This window comes from Diceros bicornis, chromosome 10, assembly GCF_020826845.1.
Source record: "Diceros bicornis minor isolate mBicDic1 chromosome 10, mDicBic1.mat.cur, whole genome shotgun sequence".
Taxonomy (NCBI): Eukaryota; Metazoa; Chordata; class Mammalia; order Perissodactyla; family Rhinocerotidae; genus Diceros; species Diceros bicornis.
The window spans coordinates 78188489-78211873 of record NC_080749.1 but is presented as its reverse complement, the minus strand read 5'-3'; the positions used below and the strand labels follow the sequence as shown (position 1 = coordinate 78211873).

Genomic DNA, 23385 nt, shown 5'->3' with positions numbered 1-23385 from the left:
CGTAACAGTATTAGCCCACTCTGCATTTGACATTTGTTGGCATATCTACCTTTAAAGTAAATTTTTCACCGGCAATTTTAAATGGTAAAAGGTAGTAAATTTGCAATGGAATAGATCTAACTTATTATCTGTTTATAAACCATGGCTCAAGAAGAAAATCTGACGAATGTAACTATTTCATACTGATACTCAAAATGAATTTAAAAATCTCACCTTGGGGAAGTCTATCAATAGAAGAAATATGTTCTGAATACCTTCAACTACACACATTCTGCTTATTTTCTTTGAGAAATAACAATTCCAAATTATACTTTGATAAAGGTTGTCTTGTTGATACCGAAGAGGGACTATCAGGTGATGTCTTTGATATAATATTGTCGTCACGTTGCACTTTCTCTTTATCATCATCATCATCATTTGAAGTTAATGGAACCCTAAAGACAAGTGGGAAAGAATGAGGAATTTTGTATTTTACAAAAAGTATTTAGAAAACTACAGGGATAGTTCTTTCTATATTCCATTTATTTAAGATCCAACCACCAACCCACCCTGCTACCTTTTGGGTTCAAAGAAGACAATTACATGTAGAAAAAAGTTTCTAATAGTACAGACTTGGAATAAAGCAGAAATGCTTCTTACCCCCACAGCCCCAGTGGCCCCACAAGGAGATAACTAATATAATCACTGGTTAGGCTGTTAGGATAATAATACTAATGCAATGAATAAAGTTCAAACATACTTACAAATATTCATGCATAATATTTATAGTTTTTCTATAACTAATTTTATGGAATACCCAAAACTCTTCCTCTGGTTTCAAGCAACTACAATTGCATGTAAAGCTATGTGTGAAATAAAGTTTGCTATGTTTCCAAAAGGCATCCATGTAAACTAAAGCCATATTCCTACAGTAGCTAAATCTATGGGGATGAGAAGACAGAAACCCACAGAAATAATCTGATACACTGACCTTCTTGAAGTCGAAGAACGAAAGGTAAGTTCCCCCAATGCTAAAGATTTTTCCTTGTATGCCAAACAAATCATAGATATTTAAAAATTACTGATGATAATCAAAATAAATATTGTAAAATATTTGTTAAAAATTTAAAGGCAACTATTAGTAGAGCAGCCATTTGGAGGAAATTTCTATGCCGCTTGAAGAAACAAGTTAATGAAAATAAATAGAGAGGAGAGAGGTTCTGCTTCTGGGTAATGCCCGAATAGCTACTACGGAATCCAACCCTATCAAAGATGATGTCCATAAATTCTGGACAAAATATAAAACAACAATTACCTGAAGTCACTGGAAAGTGAACAGAAAGCAAGTAGAAACTGAAGGGGGGTTGACACTTAGAAGAAGGGTGAGTTTCCCATTGTGGAGAACCTCAGTCAGCACCACATTTTTAAAAAGTTAGAAGTCCACAGTCAAGTTGAAAGTCAGAATTCAGGGCAACTACAACAGCTGTCAAGTGCGTGTGATGGGGGCATAAACAAGAGGTAGAGAGGGGAGCCCCAAGTTTTGTGTACGAACTCTCCCCAAATCTCTAGCTGACTCCTGAATCACATATATGTGAAGAAGATTTGAAGCAGCCCTGCTAAGGATAAAAGACCTGAAATGAGATTTCATGTTACTCATAACAGAGAAGAAGTTTAAGTTCAGACAACATAACTACCTACTAAAATGAAAACATCAAACTTGTTGGAAGAACATACCTGAATCCATATTTTCTATGACATAGGATTCACAAAGTCCAGGATACACTCCAATAGTATTCAACACATGAAATTTAGGAAAACATGATTCAAACTCAAGAGAAAAAGATAATCAACAGAGAGTGATCCTGATATATAAATGCCCAAAAAGCAATTGTTATGGCTGGTCAAATAATCAGCTCGTTACCCTTTCAACAATCTCTAGGTTATCTGTGAGCTTATAAAGATCCGGAGGATATGAGGAAGAGTTAAAAGAGACTCCCTCGAAGGCGAGTCATTCAATAACTTCACCAGAGTGTCAACTCCGTGGGGCAGGTAACTCTGTCTGGGCCCCAGTTCCTAGGAGCGGGGAAGCTTCAGAGATACTGGCTGAATGAGTAATGAGGATAACTGCGCATCTCCCCAAATGCTCAGGTTGCTGAAAGCACACGAAATTCCCTTTACCTCTCAAGGTGAGAATGAGAGACCTTGCACTTGACCCTGGATGTGGTCATCCGTCTGCAGGAGGGTTACTAGGATGAGTGGAGAGCAGGCTTTTACACCTCTCTTGTGTCTGTCTTTTATTTTAATTCACACAAAGTCCGGACGGGGGAGGCACCTAAAAGGCACACAAATTATCAAAAATGGAAATATTTTATACAATTGGAGCCTCCTCAACACCACTTATTTTAAACAAGGAAAGCTAGAATGACTGGAAAAGAATATAATACAATTTTGGTGCTTGGCCTGAAAAAAGAAAAAAATTTACAGCCATCCCTCACAAAATGCCTGAACTTTCGGTTCATTCATAGATTGATGTTGGGGTGAGCAGAGGGGATGTAGTGAATCAGAGCCGGTTGTCTGCGTGGTCATGGGTCATTCCCCAATGCCGTCATGACACATTTATCAAGTTATATGAATGTGAAAATGTCAAAGTGGAGAGAATGGACATAAACAGGGTACTGACCATTTAGTTTCCAAGGACACTTTTCAAACTTTTTTCTTTTGGTATTAAAAGAAATCAACATCTCTCAGGGTCCTTCCCTGGATGCTGGCTCCCACTTCTTGCCTCCTGGCAGGTGTAGATGTGTTTTCTGGTCTCCAAATCCGCCCCAGGACCAGCCAACAGGGGGCACCTGTCTTTAAGCTGTGATTGAGGTTTGGGACTCAGCCTGAACAAACTCCAGGGAGCAGACCTGTCAGCCACACTTTGGGGCTGAACTCTGGTGAATTCAGGCTGACCCTGGCTCTCCAGAGCTCCCACTGGTCAAATCTGGGTTCCACGCAGGGTCTCGTTCTCACAGCTGGCCAGACAGCTGGCCCTGGTGACCAAGGCAGGAAACTCAGCTACATGTGATACGACCAAGAGACCTAGGGTCCCCATAAACTTAAGTTTCTCAGAGTGAATCAGGTGTCTGGGAGTAGGGCTCAAAAAATCCACATTTTAAACAAGATCTTCAAGTGATCATTATCCTTGCTCAAGTTCGGGAACCGTCGTCATACACCATTCCATCTGTAAGACAAGCCACTTACTTTACTCCAATCCTACCTACATTATAAAAGTTTGTCATGAAGCATGGTGAGAGGAAAAAGTTCTATGAATTCAAGGGAGATTGCAAGGTTTCCAGAGTTTCTTGTTTGCCTCACTTTCCCCCCAAAATAAAAGGATACAGTTGGGCCGGCCCTGTGGCTTAGTGGTTAAGTGCTCGCGCTCCGCTGCTGGCGGCCCGGGTTCGGATCCCAGGCGCGCACTGACGCACCGCTTCTCCGGCCATGCTGAGGCCGCGTCCCACATACAGCAACTAGAAGGATGTGCAACAATGACATGCAACTATCTACCGGGGGGGGCTTTGGGGAAGAAAAAAAAGGAGGAGGATTGGCAACGGCTGTTATCTCAGAGCTGCTCTTCCTCAGCAAAAAGAGGAGGAGTAGTATGGATGTTAGCTCAGGGCTGATCTCCCTCACAAAAAAAAAAAAAAAAAAAAAAAAAGGGATATAGTTTTTTCTCAGGTAGAACAACACATTTACTCAGGTTCTGAATCCTCTCAGTGACCTGTGCAGCGGAAAAGATTATACAGATTGAGGCAGTTTTCCTGCAGCCCATTCTTTCTGAATGATAAGAACTATTTCGAATATGTTTCTTGATCTTGTATGCCTGAGTTGATCAGACATCACTCTTGGCAATTATAAAAGTACGTAACACTGTATTGTACTTGGTTTTATTTTGGCAGGACAAATGTTTGGCTTTGTTTCACAGGATAACGAACAAGCATTTGCATTCTAACACAACACTGGTTTCAGGAAAACAATAAAATATGAAATATTGAATATTATAAACTTAAAATTCTTGATACAGTTGAATAAAAGGGTTTTAATTCTCACCACTGTCTGCAAAAGACACTCTTTGTTCTCTGTTCTTCCCTCATATTTGAAAAGTTAAGAAAACAAGGCCTTGGCAGCAGCAGACAAATAGCATTATTTCCACATCCGCAGGAAAGCATCGCCACTTCCCATCAGTGAGGGGATTCTAGAAGACTTGCCACGTCCTTAGGAGAGGAAACTTGGCCCAGGGGGAAGAACACAAACTTTGGGAGCAGACAGATGAACAGCAAGATCCCTCTGATGCCTGCTCATGAGGTGATCTTGGGCACATTACATAACTGCCCTGAGCCTTCGTTTCCCTGCACAGCCGCACGTGGAGTGCGGGGCACGGGGGACTAGGATGCTCAGTTTCAACCTTGGCAACCTCTTCCTCTTTGCCAGTGGTGCTGAAAACACGACCCTGGGTTGCCTTTCAGGCACAGTGTCAAGGACGGTGAAAGCAAAGAGCACCTTCCATTCGTGGATTATGTCGTAGCTAAACCTCAAGAACTCAAAACAAAAGTAAGACCAGAAAATTATTTTGCTCATTCTCTTAAGCGATTTAAGAGTCCCTACTTAAAGGAACAATGTATTAAAGTATGAACTAACTGAAATTTATTCCTGGCTTTCTGGTTATGACTTCTCTTCTATTCTTGCTGGTCAAAAGTTTTACAATTATTTGCAAACGATCTAAAGATTTTACACTGTTAATTAGTGTGTGTTTGTGTGTAGCGGCAGCGGTGGTGGTGGTACAGATGTTTAAGGGGACAGAGCTGGGGGAGGAAGTGGGGAGAAGAGAGAGATGCAGAAGATTGTAATAAAGAGAAGTTGGTGCCTAACACCTAAAGGAACTCAAAATCAGTTACAAAACGTAGTCTGAAGGCACCATAGAATCAGATGCTTTTCATCCAGGAATCCTAATACCTTCTACAAACAAACCCTGTCTGTCTGGGCTCCCAACCCTCTTACTCCCCACCTTCCTCTGCTACCACCACTTCCCTCCGCCCTTGGCCCAATCTGGAACTTCAGTCTCAATCTAGCTCTTACACATGCACATGTCTCCCGGCCCTCACGTGACCCACTGGGCTAAAATGTCTTCTTATAGCCAGCATCAAGAACCTTCTTTAGTCAGTGAAATGGAACTAAATTATGTAGATGCCATAATGCATTCAGGTGAGTTCTAGGTGTTAAATGTATTTGTTAATTAGTTTGTTTTAAATTACAAAACTAATGCATATTTTTTAAAAATACAAAAATGAAAACATTTCTACCCAATTTTCACACTTCAGTGTTAATTATTATGCTTCCTCTGTGCCCATACGGAATTTGCCTGTGCACATATGACTCTATGTATGTGTATACATGATTTATTTTTATTAATTTCTAAAAAGTGAATTCAAACTATTCATACAATTTAAATTTGTTTTTTTTTTCAAGTTTCTTAGGCTCTCTGTGCCCCCATTGCCTCACCTGTGAAATGGACAGAATAATAGTATCTACCTCGGGGTTGTTGAGAGGGTTACATCAGCTAATACACGTAAAGTACTTACAACAGCACCTGGCACCTAGTAAGCTCTGAAGAAATGTTAACTAGTCTTACCATTGCCATCATTTATTAAACAGTCTTCTATGGATTTACATTAAGTTGTTTTCCACATTTCATTATTACAAATAATGCTGCAAGGAAAATCCTTGGGCTTCAGCTTGGCACATTTGAGCAAATATTTCTGTTGCACAAATTCCTAGCTCTGGAATTCCTGGGTGAAGGGCATGCACACTACTAGGTCCAACTAACTCACCTTCCAGAACGTGCACTAGTACGACGACTCATTACGGCAGAGTCTGCTTCCCCACAGCCTTCAGCAACACTGAGTATTAGCCATGCTTTCTGTTTTTCCAGTGTGTGGGGGAATGACAGCTGGTAGTGGGTATTTCTCTTGTTATGGTGAGGTTTTCCACCTTGCTCCACATTAGTGAATATTTGTATTTATTCTTCTGTCCTTGACTATTTTCTCCTCTTAGAGTCTTGTTGGTGGCTGTAAGAGGATGTTTTATTCCAGCGGGTTACCCCAGGGCAGGGAAAAGTGAGCATGGGTAAGAACTAGATTGAGACTGAAGCTCCAGATTGGCCCAAGGGAGGAGAGTGGGGGTAGCAGAGGAAGGTGGGGAGTAAGAGGGTTGGGAGCCCAGACATACAGGGTTCAGTTGGAGGAACACACTCAGAGTGCAGGGTGTTCCCTCCGACCCCTGTCCCTCCTCCCACGGGAGCATCTCAGGGAGTCCCTCATGTGGACACAGCCATGGGCGCTTTCCACACAACTTCACGACTTTCAGCCAATTATTTTGGCATAATGTCTCGTTCTACAGAGTCAGATGAGCTTGTTTTCTTTGTGAATGGAAGAGAAGTAAGTTTTCTACATTGTTATTTCTAAGTTTATGTGGAGAAGAGGTTGCATTTTTAACACATGATATAAAAACCTCCACTTACCGTGCCCACTCCCATATACCCATTCTCGTTCCTCTTGTCCCCAGTCTTCCACCTTTCCCTTTCCAGGTCCTGCCCAGCTGGCCAAATCACTCGCTACTACCCAGGAGCCTGTGTATATTCTGACCTTGGGCCACTCTGCTTTCCACACACAGTGGATAACCAGGTGCACTTCCCAAAGCTATGCCCATGGGGAGAATTGCTCTCACTGCCTCTGCACTACAGCCTCTGTGTAGGGCTGTAGTGCAGACACTGCCCATAACTGACTTATATGCACATACTGAGCCAACCCTTTCGTGAGCCAAGCTCAGACTCTTTCCTTTTCCATCAGCTTGTCATAAGGACCTCTCACTCCACCATGGAGTCATAGGTAGGAACCAGGGGAGAGACCCCTCACCCCACCATGGAGTCATAGGTATGAACCAGGGGAGAGACCACTCACCAGACCATGGAGCCATAGGTATGAACCAGGGGAGGACCCCTCACCCCACCATGGAGTCATAGGTAGGAACCAGGGGAGAGACCACTCACCAGACCATGGAGCCATAGGTGTGAACCAACGGAGGGACCACACTTTACCGTGGAACCACAGGTGTGAACTGGGGGAGGGGCCTCTCACCCCATCATGGGGCCACAGGTATGAACCAAGGAGAGACCTCTCACCCACCATGGGGCCAGAGGTGTGAACTGGGGGAGACAGGCTGATGCAACCCCAGTGGACGGCGGGGGTCTGGTTACCTGCTCATGCAGCTTGCTTGTCCCTTCATCCCTGCTTGCGCTTGATTCTCGATGTACCCCTTCCATCTTACCTTACTGCTTCTGAGCTGGCTTCACGGCATTTGACACGATCCTCAAGTTATCTGTGTGCATGTTAAATTAGAGAAGCACTACGTAGCAGCAGACAGACATAAGGAGGGGTGGGAGTGACAGCCCCCTTCCAGGGAGACGACACGGGCAAAGTGAGAAAGAGAACAGGGAATCCAGGTGGTGACAGAGAGGGGTCATGGGACAACGCTGGAGAGATGGGCAGGGCCGGATTCACAGGGTGCATCTGCCATCTCAGGGATTTGGGACAGTGTTCTGGTGGGATGAACAGGAGCCGCTGGAAGGTTTCAGGCAAAGGCGAAACATGACCGTGCTGTGCGTGTGTCCATAAATTTATACGTTGCTTTGGCTTCACTGTGGAGAATGGTCTGGAGGGGAAGCAGAATGAATGCAGGGTGATCTGAGGAGACTATCGCAGGAGTCAGGGGAGAGAGAACGGCGGCCTCAAATAACATCGTAGCCATGGAAATTAAGACAGTGAGAGGCAGAGCTAAGAACTTTCCCTGAGGTGGGACTGACAGACTTAAGGCCTGACCAGAGGCGTGCTCCGAGAGAACGGAGCATCTCGGATGACTCCCCGGTTTCTGGCTTAGCATCTCAAGGGTGGCTGTGCCGACAAGGAGATCTGTTTGGGACACATTAAGTTTGAGGTGCCTTTGAGACAGCAAGTGGCAATGAAAGGCAAGCGCTGGGTTTTCGGAGCTGGATCTCGAGGGAGAGAGGCACAAGTGCGGGTAGAGATTCAGCAGTCATCTCCAGCCACGGGGTGAAGGTCACCCGCCAGGGAGAGGGGGCGAGAGGACGAGGGACCCTCGGCTCCCTCGGGAATTCCAACATTCACAGACCTGGGCCGGAGGAGGAGGAGTCGGCACAAAAGGGACACAAAGGAGGCGCCACCAAGGAGGGCGAGAAAGCAGAAGAATCAGAAACCTTGGGAAAGCTGGAGAAGTTGTGAGAATCCTAGGAACGTGCCCTCCTACGATGACCTGTGGCAGAACAGCACCGGGGTGAGCCTTTAGACGGTGTCAGCTCCTGCTGCTTCCTGGCTCTGCATTTCACTCGGATTAAACGCCTCCGTCCTCACAAGAGTCTCGAGGTTCTGGGTGACTGCCCCGTCCCCAGCCCTGCTCCAGGCACGCAGGCCCCAGTGCTGTCCCCCAGGGAGGCCAGGCACCCCCGCGGGGCCTCTGCTCTCGCCCCAGCAGCCTCTTCCTCCGGGTGCCTGCTCGGCTCAGGCCCTCACCACCCTCGTCCCTGACCTGTCCCCTGCAGCCTGCTCCCGGCCTCGCCCTGCTCTGCTGTCACTCGTTCCCTCTGCACCCACCAGCATCGACCATTCCCCACCATTACTCACGTCTCATGTTGCTTATTTCCTGTCTGTCTCCCCTGAACACAGTATCATCTCCACAAGGACAGGGATCTTTGCTGGGTTGTTTACTGCGATCTCATGGACCAGGACCGTGCCTGGCGCATGGTGGGTGCTCCGTAGTTGTCTGTGGTATCAACGAGAAAGCCTGCTCTTTACAGGGCTTTAACGTAACCGCTGGGACCATGAGGAGAATGACCTTGGTCTCTAGTCAGAGCCCATTGAAGAGCCACTGCCATCTTCCCCTGGCCCAGGAACAATGGTCCCGAATTGGGAGTGTGACCACACACCAGTCCCAGTCCTCTACCCCTCAGAGGAGATGCTTCCCTCTGCCGGGAATGGAGATGGAGGGTCCAGGGGTGATGTCTTGCTGTGTAGCCCCCTTTCAGGTGTCCTGTCACTGAAGGTCATTAGGATAAATTTCTTAGGATTCTTACAACTTCACAATCTTTCCAACCTTTTCCATTTCTCTCCCATATCTTTTTTTTCTAATTGAGATGTAATTCGCACACCATAAAATTCATTCTTTCAAAGTGTACAGTTCAGTGGTTTTTAGTATATTCTACTATAATTGTACAGCCTCACTATCAGCTAATTCCAGAAAATCTCCACCACCCCCAGAAGAAACCCCGGACTCAACAGCAGTCACCTCTCTAGTCCCCTCTCCCCTCAGCCCCTGGCAACCACTGACCTGCTTTCCGTCTCTATGAACTTCCTGTTCTGGACATTTCATACAGATGGACTCACACAACATGTGGCCTTTTGTGTCTGGCTTCTTTCACGTAGTGTAACATGTTCAAGGTGCGTCGTGCTGTGGCATGTACAGTGTTCCATCCTTAGTATGGCTGAATAATAGTCCCTTGTTTGGACAGTCCACATTTTGTCCAGCACATTTTGTTATCAGTCGATACAATTCTGTTGCTTCCACTCTTGGCTACTCTGAATACCACTATGAACATTTGTGTGCAAGCTTTTGTGTGAACATATGTTTTCAGGTCTCTTGGGCATACACCCAGGAGTGGTCATAGGATGATTCTATGTTTAACTTTTTGAGGACCTGCCAACCTGTTTTCCACAGAATCTGCACCATTTTCATTCTTCCCAGCAATGGACAAGGATTCCAAATTCTCCACATCCTTGTCAGCATGAATCTTGTCTCTCATTTTGATTTTAGCCATCCTACTGGGTGTGAAATGGTGTCTCATTGTGGCTTTGATTCCCATTTTTTTAATGAATAGTGAGTTTGAGCATCTTTTTATGTGCTTACTTACCATTTATATACCTTCTTTAGAGAAATGTCTATTCGATTTCTTTTCCCATTTTTAAATTGGGTTATTTGTTTTCTTATTGTTGGCTTATAAGAATTTTTTTTATATTCTGCATATTTAAATCTTTAGCAGATATATGGTTTGCAAATATTTTCTCCCATTCTGTCGTCTGTCTTTTCAATTTCTTGTAGTGTCTTTTGAGACACACAAAAAAGGCTTTTAGTTTTGATGAAGTACAATTTATTTTTTTCTTTGTTCTCACAGACTCTTTAGATCCAGTGCCTGGATCCATTCTGACAAGAAAAGGAGGGTGACAGCAGATGGCGACAAATGAGAAAATGACAAGTTTACATTTCACACCACTAATACAAGTATTGAGAAAATTGCCTTTCAGCAGACACTATAATTTCTGTTGGTGGATACAAGCCAAGTATACATCACGCACAAGCCATCCTCTTTTATTCCATTCAGCTGGATGGATTTAAGGCACAGAGTAATGGAGAATATCATTCCAGAGGAAACCAGTTAGTATTTATGCCATTTAAAATATGATTTCTAAATTGCTTAAGCATATCCATCAAAATTTAAGTGGAACATTTAAAATCAGCATCATATAAAATATTCTGTGAAATGATTTTTAACTGTGAAATTTGTCCTTCAGATCTAGCATCCCATAGTGCAGAGACCGGACAGATTGCTGTGTTGGAAAAGTCACCCCTTTTTTCTCAGAAATTTGTATTTGACTCATATGAGTATATTCCAAGGAACATAGGATCCAGGTTCATCTCTTGGAATCTAGAATAAAAGAACAAATTTGGATGTTTGCAACTTGGAAAATGTTTGTGAGAGGCGAAAAGTAGCAAAATATAGAATAAGATAAAATGTTCCCAGAGGGCACCTGGGACAATGGGAGGTCTTCGAAGGACAGCCTGAGAATGTGGAGGGATCCAGGAGAGGACCGGAGGGGGGCAGCTACGAGGGTCATCTCACCCTTGAAGGGGGACAAGTGAAAAGTGGAGTCAGTCTCTATGTTTCTCCAGAGTGAAGAGGTGACTCGTGGGGTTAGGAAAGGCTAGGGGGCTCCACAAGGAGCCAGCGTAGGAGGCGGTGCAGCAGGGGGCTCTCCCCCCAATAGAAGGAACGACTTGTTTATAGTCGGAGGGGTCACTGCGATCATTATGACTTCCTCCACAGTTAAAATCTCATCACTGAAATTGACCAAGGGCAGCTGAGACGTTTCTCGGCAGCGGTGTCACAGGAGAGACTCCTGCCATTGGGGTCGGGCCAGAGAGAGCCCTTCCCACTCCGTGTTCAAACCAGGAACTGCCCACACCTTCCCAGTGGCCGTCTGTGGTGGAGGGAGAGAGACTGGTGGAGCGGCCCATATTCTTGGCCTGGGGGTCTTAGGTTCAGAGCACAGTTCCTGAACTTCTGCTCCTGACCAAGGTGTTCTGGGAAGGGATCAAAACAAGGGAGGAACACACAACTGATGAATGAAGAATAACTTTCTTTCTCCAAATGCTGTAGACCTGAGCCCGACTGCGGGCCGGGCAGGGACGGGCTGATGACAAATACAATCCAAGGGCCACTCTGCTCTTCTCCTGCTCAAATGCCCTTTTCTTCCATGGAAAGCCACCACGGTGGGTTAATGAAACTGAGCACAAGGACAGGGGACAAAAATCTAGAATTTCATGAGCAGAACGTACCATTTCCGTGAACTTATCTTCACAGGCCATTCTAATCTTCTCTGGGGTCAGTGGACTACTGAGCTTCAAGGGTCCGCACAGGCCTCTCTCCTGTCGCGCTGCGTTCACCGCGTCATGGATGGCAAAAAACACCGAACACCCCAGGAACAGCCCAGGCTCTCCCAGACCCTGGGAGGGAACAAGTCAACTAAACTGTGACTCTCCTTCTCTGTATATGCATGTATATATACGGAGATGGGAATCTGTAGGTACACATGTGTGTATACGCATACACAAAACATTCAGTATTATATAACTGTTTCCTTTAACAAAGTAATTTAACATTTTAACCCAGTATTCTCATTCTCAGAATTCCAGCTTAATGAAATGGATTATTATTACAAAACAAAAACTCAGATACAACCTGATGGTAATAGTAGTTGATATTAGGCTCCAAGATTTGGAGTATTTTTTTAAAATTTATAATGTTGTTAAATTATTTTATAAGTAAAACGTTTAAGGCTGGCCAGGTGGTGCAGCAGTTAAGTTTGCACGCTCCACTTCAGCGTTCCCAGGTTTGCAGGGTCGGATTCCGGGCACAGAGTGATGCACTGCTTGTCAAGCCATGCTGTGGCAGCATCCCATATAAAATAGAGGAAGGTGGGCACGGATGTTAGCCCAGGGCCAATCTTCCTCAGCAAAAAGAGGAGGATTGGCGACAGATGTTAGCTCAGGGCCAAATTCCTCACACACACACATACAAAAATATTAAGCTGGGCTTTTTTTCAATAATCCCAGTTAAAATCCCAAACAATCAAGAGATGAATCTTCCCACCCCCGCCCCCCGACACAGATATCACACAAACGTGCATTTACTCCTAGAGCACGGCTTACCTTAGACGAATACAGGGTATTGGCATTTTCAGACGGAGGCAAAAAAGAAATGTGCAGCTCTGTGGGGACGTCACAGATGGCCGGGATTTTATATTGGTTTGGACCACGGGTGTACAGGACACCCTGAGGAGAATACTTCAGTTCCTCTATTGTATAGAGTCCCATGCCTTGAATAAACGCGCCTTCAACCTGAGGGAAGAAAAAAAACACAACAATTTCCACAGATGAGAAAATACAGCAACAGTAGCATTTCACTTCATGCTGTTTGTTTGAATTTTTAAAATACCATTTAAGAGGGTTTTCAGTGTGTCTTGAAGCATGTCTCTGAAAATTCACTTAAAAGTTTACCAAACTGGGGCTTTGGAAAAAAAAAAAAGGAGGAGGATTGGCAATAGATGTTAGCTCAGAGCCAGTCTTCCTCAGCAAAAAGAGGAGGATTAGCATGGATGTTAGCTCAGGGCTGATCTTCCTCACGAAAAAAAAAAAAAAAAGTTTACCAAAAAGCATTTCTAAACATCTTATTCAGCGCTAAGTTCAAAGTCAAAAGACTTGTGTTTGAATCTCAGTTTGGCACTAAAATTACAGCCTGGAGCCCAAACGCCCTCATTTTTCCTGCCTGGGGACAGGCGACACCCTCTCTGCGGATCTGCCCACAGCCCCGAGCACAGAGGCTCCCAGGGCTGAGAATCCGGTCCTGTCATCCACCATCCTTGCTCCCGAGCTGGCGGGCCTCACGTCTCTGGACGCAGTTTCTTTGCTTGTAACAGGAAGGGTTTGAACCGTGTGCTCTCTAAGCTTCCACTACAGCTTTAAAATGCTCCGGTTCTCAGAGGTTTGCACGCGGCCAAAATTACCTCTCCACTCATTTTTCTGACTTCTGGGTCTCTTCTTCCTTTACTTCCTTCCCGGGGCCATAGTGCCCCCCACCCCCACTCTCCATCCTCACTTCTGTCTACTGGCAGGATGTCCTTCTCTACCACGAGGTTAGAGGAATCTTCCTAAAAGTCCAGACCACGCCCCGGGCCAGTCACCTCCACCTACTTAGGTGCCTGTGTTCGCAGAGCCTCCACCAACCCGCCCTCTCTCATTCTCCCCCTCAGCCTCACGGCCACGCCGCTGACACAGGCGCTCACCACTGCCATCAGCCCTCTCCTCAGCCGTGAACACACAGGTGCTGCACTTCACCTCTTCCTCGGTTGGTGCCTCCACTCCCCTCCCACCCAGAAAGCCTTTCCCTGTTCATTCCTTGACTCCCTTGTCCACGCCCACCTCCTCCCTGAAGCATGCTTGACTTCTCCAACCCACACCTTCTCCCCATCCTCCAGCGACACAGGCGAGATCAGAGGGAGACTGCCCCACATTATGTTCTCAATGGAGGTAGTGAGCGGAATGGCCCACAGGTGCGGGCAGGAAAAGACAGTGAGTGAGGCTTCCAGCTGGGTCCTGCGTCCCAGAAGGAGCGCATGACTCTCTAAAGAGGCAGCCAGTTGACTTGTCCTCGTGGAAATGGAGCTCCAGTGAACTTGCTGTGTCCCAAGAGATGCTGGACATTTGAATATGTATGTAAAACAGCCTGTGATTTCTCAATCTTGCCAATTATTTCAAATTTAAACAAAAAATGTCTGTTGGCAAAATACACTACCTACCAATAGCTGCTGCTGTAACTGTGTGACGTTGTTACCCCAGCCCAACTGTACCCTCCTCGAAGCTCGAGTCAATCACACGCCCAAGGCTTGGCCCTCAGCACGACATTCTGCTTCTACCCCAAGGTGTGGGCTCGTTTTGTCACCACCAGGCTCAGTCCTGCCTCGTTCAAGCTCCCCAATCACAGACTGTATGTTTCTTCAAAAACTACCTAAAACACCCTAGTTTCCTTCCCAATTATAACAATAAGAGGTTTGAGTTCTGTGGCTGGCCTGAATAGAAAGATTCTGATGACAGGGTAGAAAGATACGATGATGACCAAGCCGGATGGAAGGTTTTCCCTGCAGATCCCACAGCAGCTCTGGCTTTACAGAGAGGAAGAAGGCAGATCAGTGTACATACCTGGCCTCTGTCAAGGGCTGGATTTATACTGTAGCCAATATCCATGACAATGTCTGTTCTGATGTTCTAGCAATAAAAAAAAAAATGTTTATTTTAATGAATACACTTATGGAGAAAAAGCTGAGAAACAGTTCCTGCCAGGATGACCTTGGTATAGAACCTTTCTTTGGGCCACATTATATTTCAGGAGAAAGAAGCAACAAAAATTTTATTGCCTTACAAAGTTTATTATGTATAACTGTCAAAGTTATATAAATACTCAACTGGCTTAAGCACTGATTTTTTTTTTCTCTTGGAAACAATGGAAGAGAAAAATATTTACTTGACTTTGAGTCCAACTGAGTGTTGCAACATACTGAGTTTAATCCACAGCAACAGACATAACATGACACAGAAAACAGAAAACATCGATGGCCCTCAGGACCCTGGTTGAGAAACACTGTGGCTCCACCCAACCCAACAGCCAGAGTCCAGGCGCTGGGTGACGTTTACTGAAACACAGAACTCGGTGCATCAGCAAAAATGCCTTTCAACTGCTATCTGCCGTTCTAGATTTTTATTTTTAAAGCAGAAGATAAAATAAACGTGACATTACAACTTGGTGACCAAAAGTTTCCTGATAACCTACAAGTGAGGAGGAATACAGCAGGCCCCGCCAGGCTGCTGGTAACACCTTTGCTCTCCAGCAAGTCTGTCCCTTCTTTTATGTGACATAGTGCCTTCTGCCATGGCAAACAGATTCTACTTACGGTCACTAATGGAACAAAGGAAACCCAAGAGTTTCCTTATTTGATCTGGGACTTTCATCAAACAGTTTTCTTAAGAAATTGGGTAGTGATCCAGATTGTTTTACTATAATAAAACTCCAGGCACTCACCTCTCTAATTTAAAGACACGGTGAAAACTGTCAAGTTCTCTTTGACACCATTTAAGCAAGGCTGGCTTTCCAGGAGACCAGTGGCCTCAGCTGGAGGTGAGGGCAGGTGCTCTCAAGGCTTCAGTGTTAACGAAGGTTTTGTGTCAAAGTTGTGGACTTTCGACCGTTTGTCATTGTCTTTTGATAGGGCTGGAGAGAGTTGTTCCAGGTTGTGGTAGTCAGCCTCCAAGCATCCCCACCTCCTGCTATTCACATCCTTACTTGGCACCCCCCACAGTCTACCAGGGTGGTTTGCGTGACCAGCAGGATATTGCAGAAGTGACCGTGCATCACCCAAATACTAGGCTATAAAAGACTCTGGCTTCTGTGGCTTCTGTCATGGGTGCTCTCTCACTTGCTCATACTCTCTCTCTTTTTCTTTGGACCAAATCCCACGGCAGAGGATAGCTTTCATGTCCTGAGGACACTGTGGCAACCTACAGAGAGGTCTATGCGGTAAACAGTGGAGACCTCCGGCCAACAGCTGGTGAGAAACTGAGGCCTCCTGCCAACAGCCATGGGATGGGAGCTTGGAATCGGGTTCTCCAGCCACCTTGAGATGGTTCCTTGATGGCAACCTCATGAGAAATCCTGAGCCAGAATCACCCAGATAATCACTGCAACTCCCGACCCTCAGGAATGGTGTCAGGTAACACAATTTGATATTTTCTGCTGCCAAGTTTGAGGGTAATTTGTCACACAGCAATAGATAACTAATATATAGCTGCAAGTTCAAAGTGAGGGAAATTTTGAAGGAATAAGAGCGATCTTGTCAACATGAGGAGAATGACTGAGAAACAGTCTCCAGGCAGGGCCCTGTTTTTCCTAGGGGTGATACCAACCTGGGCTACAGACCTAGCTTTTGTGAAGGCATCTGATAAGACTATTTAATACATCTCTTATGATTGTTTAAGTAAGTTATAAGAACACACCTTAAAATTTCACACCAAGGCTAACTATTGCCTTGTTCTTAGATCTTAACAAGGGCACATAGAAAACCCAAATGAGTAAGTTTCACCAACTCTTTCATTGAAGGAGAAGGAATGCAGAAATCAGCATGAGAGAACTTTCTACTATACTCCCTAACACAGCACAGCTGCTCTGGTGTGACAATCATGCTTAAAGTGATCACTGTTTTGCACCCGTCCAAGGTTCTCCAAAAGTCATCCGGTCTGAGTTAGAATCCAGGCAACCCAGACACTTGATTGGCAGGTTCAATAAAGGTGTAGATAATTTCAAAAATTAGGCTGATGAGAGTTTAAAAAACATACACGCTGAAGACACATTAAATGAACACATACACCTCATCACATTGCAAGACGTAGTCACAAAAGATGTTTGGAAATACCAAGAACTAGAGCTTCCTTCTGGGTAGGTTTTCAGACAGATAATCAGATGACAGCTGTGAGGGCATCACAGTCACATGTAATGTATTGATGATCATTTATTATTATTGACAGTGGCCAGTAAGTGCCTTCGTTTACCCTCAAAGGCCCAGCTACAAGAGGAGAAGCTGCATGAGTCCATGAAGCAGGAATGTGTGTGTCTGAGTGTGTGTGTGCGTCTCCTCCTAGCATCCTTTAAAAGCATAAAGATGCTCTTAAAACAAAAAGAGCAGGACCTAGCTTGATAAAAGATATCAAAAGCTGGCCACTAGCTTCCCCGGGCTGGCCCGTGGTCCTTGTTAGCAGATATGCTCATGAACTCCTCTAAGAAGGTCATATGATGGCAGCTCACAGAAGAGGTCAGGATTTCTGGTTGTCCCAGCAGTCTACAAGAAGCTCCCTTTAGGCTGTGCTTCTTCCTTTAAGCGGTTTCTTTCCTGATTCCATGTAAAAGCACCAGGGAAATCAAGAAGAAAGGCCACTGGTATTTTCCATGGAGGTAACCATGGCACCAAGGCAACTGCTGAGCTCCTATTCCTTCTGGGGACACAGAGAAATTACCCCTAGGCCAAAGACATGGCGTTTATATGGTGCACAGATTGATGGCAAATGCGGAATTGAGGTGTATCTAGGGCACAACTCGAAGACCCTCCCAGTTGGTACTGACCTTATGAGCACCTGTCAGGCAGTCTATTTCCACCTCGGAACATGCAGCTCCATAAACAAAGTATGCGAAAGGATGGCCTTCTCCTGTCTCCCAGTTCATGTTTGTCTCATATCCCCTGGAGGAAACAGAATTCTTGAGGAGTGTTGTTAATTAATCAAGTCCCCTAAATGCAGACCATGATGATTAAACAGACCCACGCCTATTTTTCCCAACAAAAACCCTTCTGGATATTTGGATTAAGTAGCAGCCAAATGTTCTTTCTAACAGTGGGTTAACTGAAGGTACAAATCAGTTTTTGCCAAAACTGCAAACGGAAGTGAAACTCTTCCTCCAGAGCCCACCGCTGGTTTCCACAGGATGTTGTGAAGGGTCTCTGTACCTGAAGTATCCAGTTGCCGAGAGACTAATGCTTTCGTCAAAAGCGGCCTGCGCCTGTGAAAGAAGAGTGAACGTGACGCAGTGAGCGTGTTCAGAGTAAGAACCACCCGAGACCTCAATTGTACTGTTACTATCTGTTCAAGAAAGCCATCAGTAGTCACAACTAGGAAGAACCAGGAGCAATTTACTCCTCTCAGCATTCTCCACCTCCACGGGCCTGGTGGTTCACTGCTTGCAGTGACAGCGTCGCTCAATGCATCTGATCATAATAAAGGACTCCTGCTGTGTTACACTATAGACTGGACTGCAGTGGGCAATGTGGGTTCTGCTTATGAAGAATTTCACTCAGTCATCTGGAAAGACTTAGCCCGTTACCATGGAACATGTCGGGAAACAACGCGTGGTTGGATGTTTAATTTTAATTTCAAGTACCCATAACAGTCTTAGGAGAGGGGTATAATTTGGTAAACTGTACCAGTTACACCAAAGGTTCTCCTGACTCTGCAGTGCACACAGTTCACTAATATACAGAAAAATGGAGTTTAGGTCCATGTCCCCAAGTCTGAGAATGGAAAAGGTGAGAAGTGCAACCATTACAAGAGAAAGTGGGCTGAGGGCAGCATTTCACGGCGGGGGAGGACCGACTCTCTTGCACTGCATCTCTCTCCAGCTTTCTCCCACCAGACTCTCTCAGCCCTCCTGGGCCCAGGCAGCCCAGGCAGAGGGCAAAAATAAAGACGCCCAGAAAGGATTGAGAGCTCCCACAATATGAATTATCAAATGAGTCCTAACTCCGTAGAAGAGCAGGAGCCATTTCTAAGTAAGACTCCCCAAATGTTATTTCCTCCAGACCCATGCATTTCTTTCTTTCTTTCTTTTTTTTTTTTTGGTGAGGAAGATTAGCCCTGAGCTAACATCTATTGGAAATTCTCCCCTTTTGCTGAGGAAGATCTGTGGCCGTCTTACTCTACTTTATATGTGGGATGCCTGCCACAGAGTGGCTTGATAAGCGGTGCATAAGTCCGCGCCAAGGATCCGAACCTGTGAACCCTGGGCTGCCAAAGCGGACCACCTCAACATAACCACTACATCATCAGGCCGGCCCCTGGACGAATGCTTTCAATGTGCCATTCTAGAACAGTCAGCACGACACATACTCCCAGCCTTTATTGATACTCATTCCATACCATCTAGTACTTTAGAACCTATTTCTCCAAAAAGTTTGCCAGCTGACTTTAGAATGTGGGTCTTCTCTTCCAACTAGATTGCAAGTAGATCCAAGGAAGCAGTGGAGTGTTTCCATTCCATTCAGTGCCCACTGCTGGTGGAATGGACGCCCAATGGCTCGGTCTCCTATTTCTAAATGAGAACTTACATGATTTTTACTTTTATAGAAGGATGCTGGTGTTCTCATCCCATTTTAGAAACAGTGGAACCCAAAGAAGGAGAACAAACAGATTTACAGCTATTATCTAGAAAATACCTAGGTTTCATAGGAAGAAACATTAATTAATTCTTGCTTAAAACAAGACAGAAGAAGCAGCATTTCCTCTAATGGAGACTTTTCTTAGATGTAAGACTTCCTGCACCATCTTATATTCCTACACGCCCAGAGCCAGAGGCCCTTATTCATCCCTCTGTAATGGTGGTACCTCTCAAAGCCTGTCCTACTAATCTTGAATTCTCACATCTGTCTCTCACTCTCCCCCTCCTTTCTTTTCTGACATGAAACACAGAGCAACAGCGATTCTCACCCAATCCTTCCACGTGCCGTGAGGATTCTTGCTGATGATGGGTTCAAGGCGTTTTAGAAGAGTTTGGCAAGCATCCTAGGGATTATTTTTTAGTTAAAATTATGATCATCATTTCACGCAAACACCAATTCCTAAACCGCATGATTTGTGCCGTTACTTGTCTTATTTGAGAGCCCGTGGGCACACGGAGAAGAAGGAGACCAGCCCTGTAGGAGGTGATGTGAGGGCTTCACGGGGTGGGGGGAAGGGTGAGCTGGTCTTAAAGATGGGCCCCTGGGAGGGGGAACTGGTAGCCACGCTGAGAGGTCAGAACCTAACAGAAAAACTGTTGGCAAACCACCGGCCACTGTTTTAAACTCAGCACAGATTTACTTTGTGGGAAAGCCCGCCTGGGCAGCGTGCAGCCAGGGGAAAGGTGATGAAACCAGGGCGCAGGGAAGAGCCTTGCGATGGCGCTGGCAGGAGGTGCGCATCTGGGTCACAGCTGCCGAGTAACCGCCAGAGGGAAGTGGAAAGACACAGAGACATTTCTGAGTAGAACTGAATCGACCTGCTGACCAGTGAGACGTCAGGAGGGAGGGAGAAAAGAGGGGGCATTTCCAGCTCAGGGGAGCCGCTGGGGGCTGCAGCACTGACTGGACCCGAGAAGGGGCTGGCGTCAGGCTGGCAGGGGTGGTGTTACCGAGCCGGGTGGGAGGGAGATAAGACCTGGATTCATTCTCAGCATCTTCTGAGCTCCACCCACGTACTTGGCCCTGATGGGTTAATGATTTGGAGGCCACTGCCATGATTTTTACCTTCACTGCCAATCCGTTGAGATCCGCCACCAAGGACGCCCCAGAGATATATGCATTAGGGACGGTTTCGGTGCTGGTTCCACGCAGGTGGACACTAGACATCGGCATCCTTAATTCACGACTGGCCACCTGGATTTCAGAAGACAGTTTCTTTTCAAGCACTTTGCCTAGTCATAGACCCGAGCAAACACCCACGCGGTACCAGGTGTGTGAAGCCCTCATGCACGAAGGGGACAAGAGGACAGAACCATGAATTCCTCCAGCCACGAAAGCTCCTCTTTCTAAACACCCTGTCGCTAGTCTGGACCCCAAGCCCTGAGCACACATCTTTTTCTCTGACGTTCTTATGTGCGATAGCTCAGGAAGAGGAGGCGAGGCCCCAAGCCACGGCAGGAGGAAATGCCGCACGTCTTCATCATCATGAAATCAGCACCTTGGAGGCCTCTCCTACCACCGCGCTCTGCAAATTCTAGCAAAGCCCACCTTATCAGACAGGACATGCCTTATCCACATTTCTGGAGATGCTCCAGGAAAAGAGTGCCTCTTGTGACAAAGGACAATGGCCTTGGAAAAGCAGCAGCACCACGCGTGATCACAGAATGAAATGGTGATGGCACCGCTTGCTAACATGACGACTGAGCTACTGTTTTGTTCTCCTTTGTTTTTGTGCTGGGAGCAAAATCGCATTGCTAATTTCAGCTCATCCAAAATTCTCCTCTTTCCCGCAATCAATATAGCTCAATAGAGTTTGCCCACAACGCGACAATGACACAGGCATACAGAGCCCTTCCACATCATTGGCTTTCAGAAGATCATCTACACAGAGTGCAGGGGCTTAGAACAAAGGTCTCTGGTGGCCCCATACGGAAAACACTGAAGTCTCACCCCTAAAATGGGGAACATACGACCAGATAACTCTGAAGTGGCTGATAACACGCAAGAAAATGTATATTCAATATCTCTATAATGAGAAGAATGCAAATCAAGGCAATAATGAGATACTATCATTCACCTATCAAATTTTTCTAAGATTTTTTTAACAATCTGTAAAATACACTGTTGGTTAGTGGTGTAATGAGACGGATACCTTTTGGAAAACAATTTGGTAATATGTGTCAAATGATTAAAAATACACTCTGTGACCCAGTAATTCCATTTCTGGGAATCTATTTTAAGAAAATAATCATTGATCCGCTCACAGGTTTATGGACAAAAATATTCACTGAAGTGTTCAACAACCGGGAATGGTTAAGTAAATTATATGAACAGCCACATGCAGCCATTAAGCTGCATGATTGCAAAGAATTCTTAATCTCAGGAGGAAGTGCTCACTCTGCGTAAGGACCAGGGGAAAAGCCAGGATACAAAATTATATAAACAGCATGTTAGTGAATTTTTGAAAAAAAAAAACACTACGGAAAGACCTCCAAACAGTGATTATCGAGAAGTGGTGGAATGGTGCAGGGTAATTTTAAAAAACATATTGCCTCTTCCAAATGTTTATAATCTGTAATATTACTATTATAATTAGCAATATAGAAACAGTAGCTAGTTGCTAAAGTGAACAAGCCAAAAGAAAACTGGTAACGTTTAGTTAGAAATATCAAATGTGATATATTATCAATTGTTCAGAGTCCTTACTATAAAAAGGGCAAGAAATAATGCAACACAACAGAATTTACACATCTTTTTATTATCCAGCAAAGCTTCTAAAAAGACAAAAAAAGACACTCTTGTTACTATACCCAAAGGAAAGCAGCAAACAGACACCCAACCTGCTTTAGCCATAAGACAACCTCAGACTATTTTGCTGCATTTTTAGAAGGGTCAGTTACAAAACTGGCTTGTTTACCAGTTTCCGCTAATAGCATAACAGCCTAAGCTATCAAGGCTAAAGACTCCTACCCTTTTCATTTTGGAACAGAAAGTGTACATCCACAGTTTCTCTCTCACACACACGTCTACAAGTACAGATCTCACTTAACTCAATTATCTGCATTCTTACCTGGACCATTTTAGTGTGGACGCCCTGCCCCATCTCGATTCCACCGTGAGTCACCAGTGCAGACCCATCGAGATAAACGTGAACCAGGGCAGCAGCCTAAGCAAAAAAAGATGACAATGGTTTCATGATCTTTCTGACGGATATTATCATATGCTTGTCAATTACCTTTTCCCTGGAAACGATCCCTTTCTTTCCACTCCCTGCCCACACAGATGCTTCTCCCATCGCCCTGAGAGGGCTGAGCAGATCAGGCGGGGGCTGCCTCCTGATCCCCCCACAAGAGGCCAGGTTATCGCTGGACGGTGTTGAGTTTGGGGCAGGACGATGCTCCTTAAGCTACTATTTCCTCAGTAGGACTTTGAGCCTACTGGAGCCTTCAAGGATCCTCTGACCAGGGTGGACAACAATTTAGGTTTGGGGTTTGTTGGAGGAGGGTCAATGCAATGTTAAGTATAGACAGGCTGGTGAGAGGGGGAAGAGTTGTTTATGTGAACACATATTCCCATGGCTGTAGGCATGTTATAGAGAAGGAAAAATAATAATCTAAATAAGGTGGGACAGATAGACATTAATATTTTGCTACAAAATGAGCTAAGCCCCCTAAATCATCTTGGCACAGAACGACAGTGCTTTAGAGTTGGAGGGGAACTTGGAAGTAATCTTATCTAACTGTAGAGCTCCCCACGGGGATCCAGAAGGAACAAAACTAACAGAATTAAAGGCTGCTGTAATCAGAAACAGCCACACTCCAGGCTAAACGTGCTTTACAATCTATAAGAACGTGCCTCCTGTCAAGTCTGCCCCTGGAAAGCTAGGGGGTGTGGAGACGACCCAGGAGGCTGCGGAAAACAAGGATGATGC

The 23385-nt window shown here is 45.3% G+C and overlaps 1 protein-coding gene and 1 pseudogene across 1 annotated transcript in view; both read right to left on the bottom strand.

Moving 5' to 3' along the window:
• The window catches only part of LOC131410471 (shugoshin 2-like), a 29507-nt pseudogene extending 25996 nt beyond the window's left edge, over positions 1 to 3511 (bottom strand).
• A 6651-nt stretch (positions 3512 to 10162) lies between these two features.
• The window catches only part of LOC131410963 (aldehyde oxidase-like), a 73687-nt gene continuing 60464 nt past the window's right edge, over positions 10163 to 23385 (bottom strand). The window contains exons 27-35 of the mRNA XM_058549546.1: positions 22525 to 22620; positions 20520 to 20648; positions 19723 to 19797; positions 17970 to 18022; positions 17591 to 17705; positions 14623 to 14688; positions 12577 to 12765; positions 11704 to 11871; positions 10163 to 10792 (exon numbers count right to left, since the gene is read on the bottom strand). Coding sequence (XP_058405529.1) covers positions 10742 to 10792; positions 11704 to 11871; positions 12577 to 12765; positions 14623 to 14688; positions 17591 to 17705; positions 17970 to 18022; positions 19723 to 19797; positions 20520 to 20648; positions 22525 to 22620 — 942 coding nt within the window. The 3' untranslated portion in view covers positions 10163 to 10741. The remainder of the gene's footprint in view (positions 10793 to 11703; positions 11872 to 12576; positions 12766 to 14622; positions 14689 to 17590; positions 17706 to 17969; positions 18023 to 19722; positions 19798 to 20519; positions 20649 to 22524; positions 22621 to 23385) is intronic.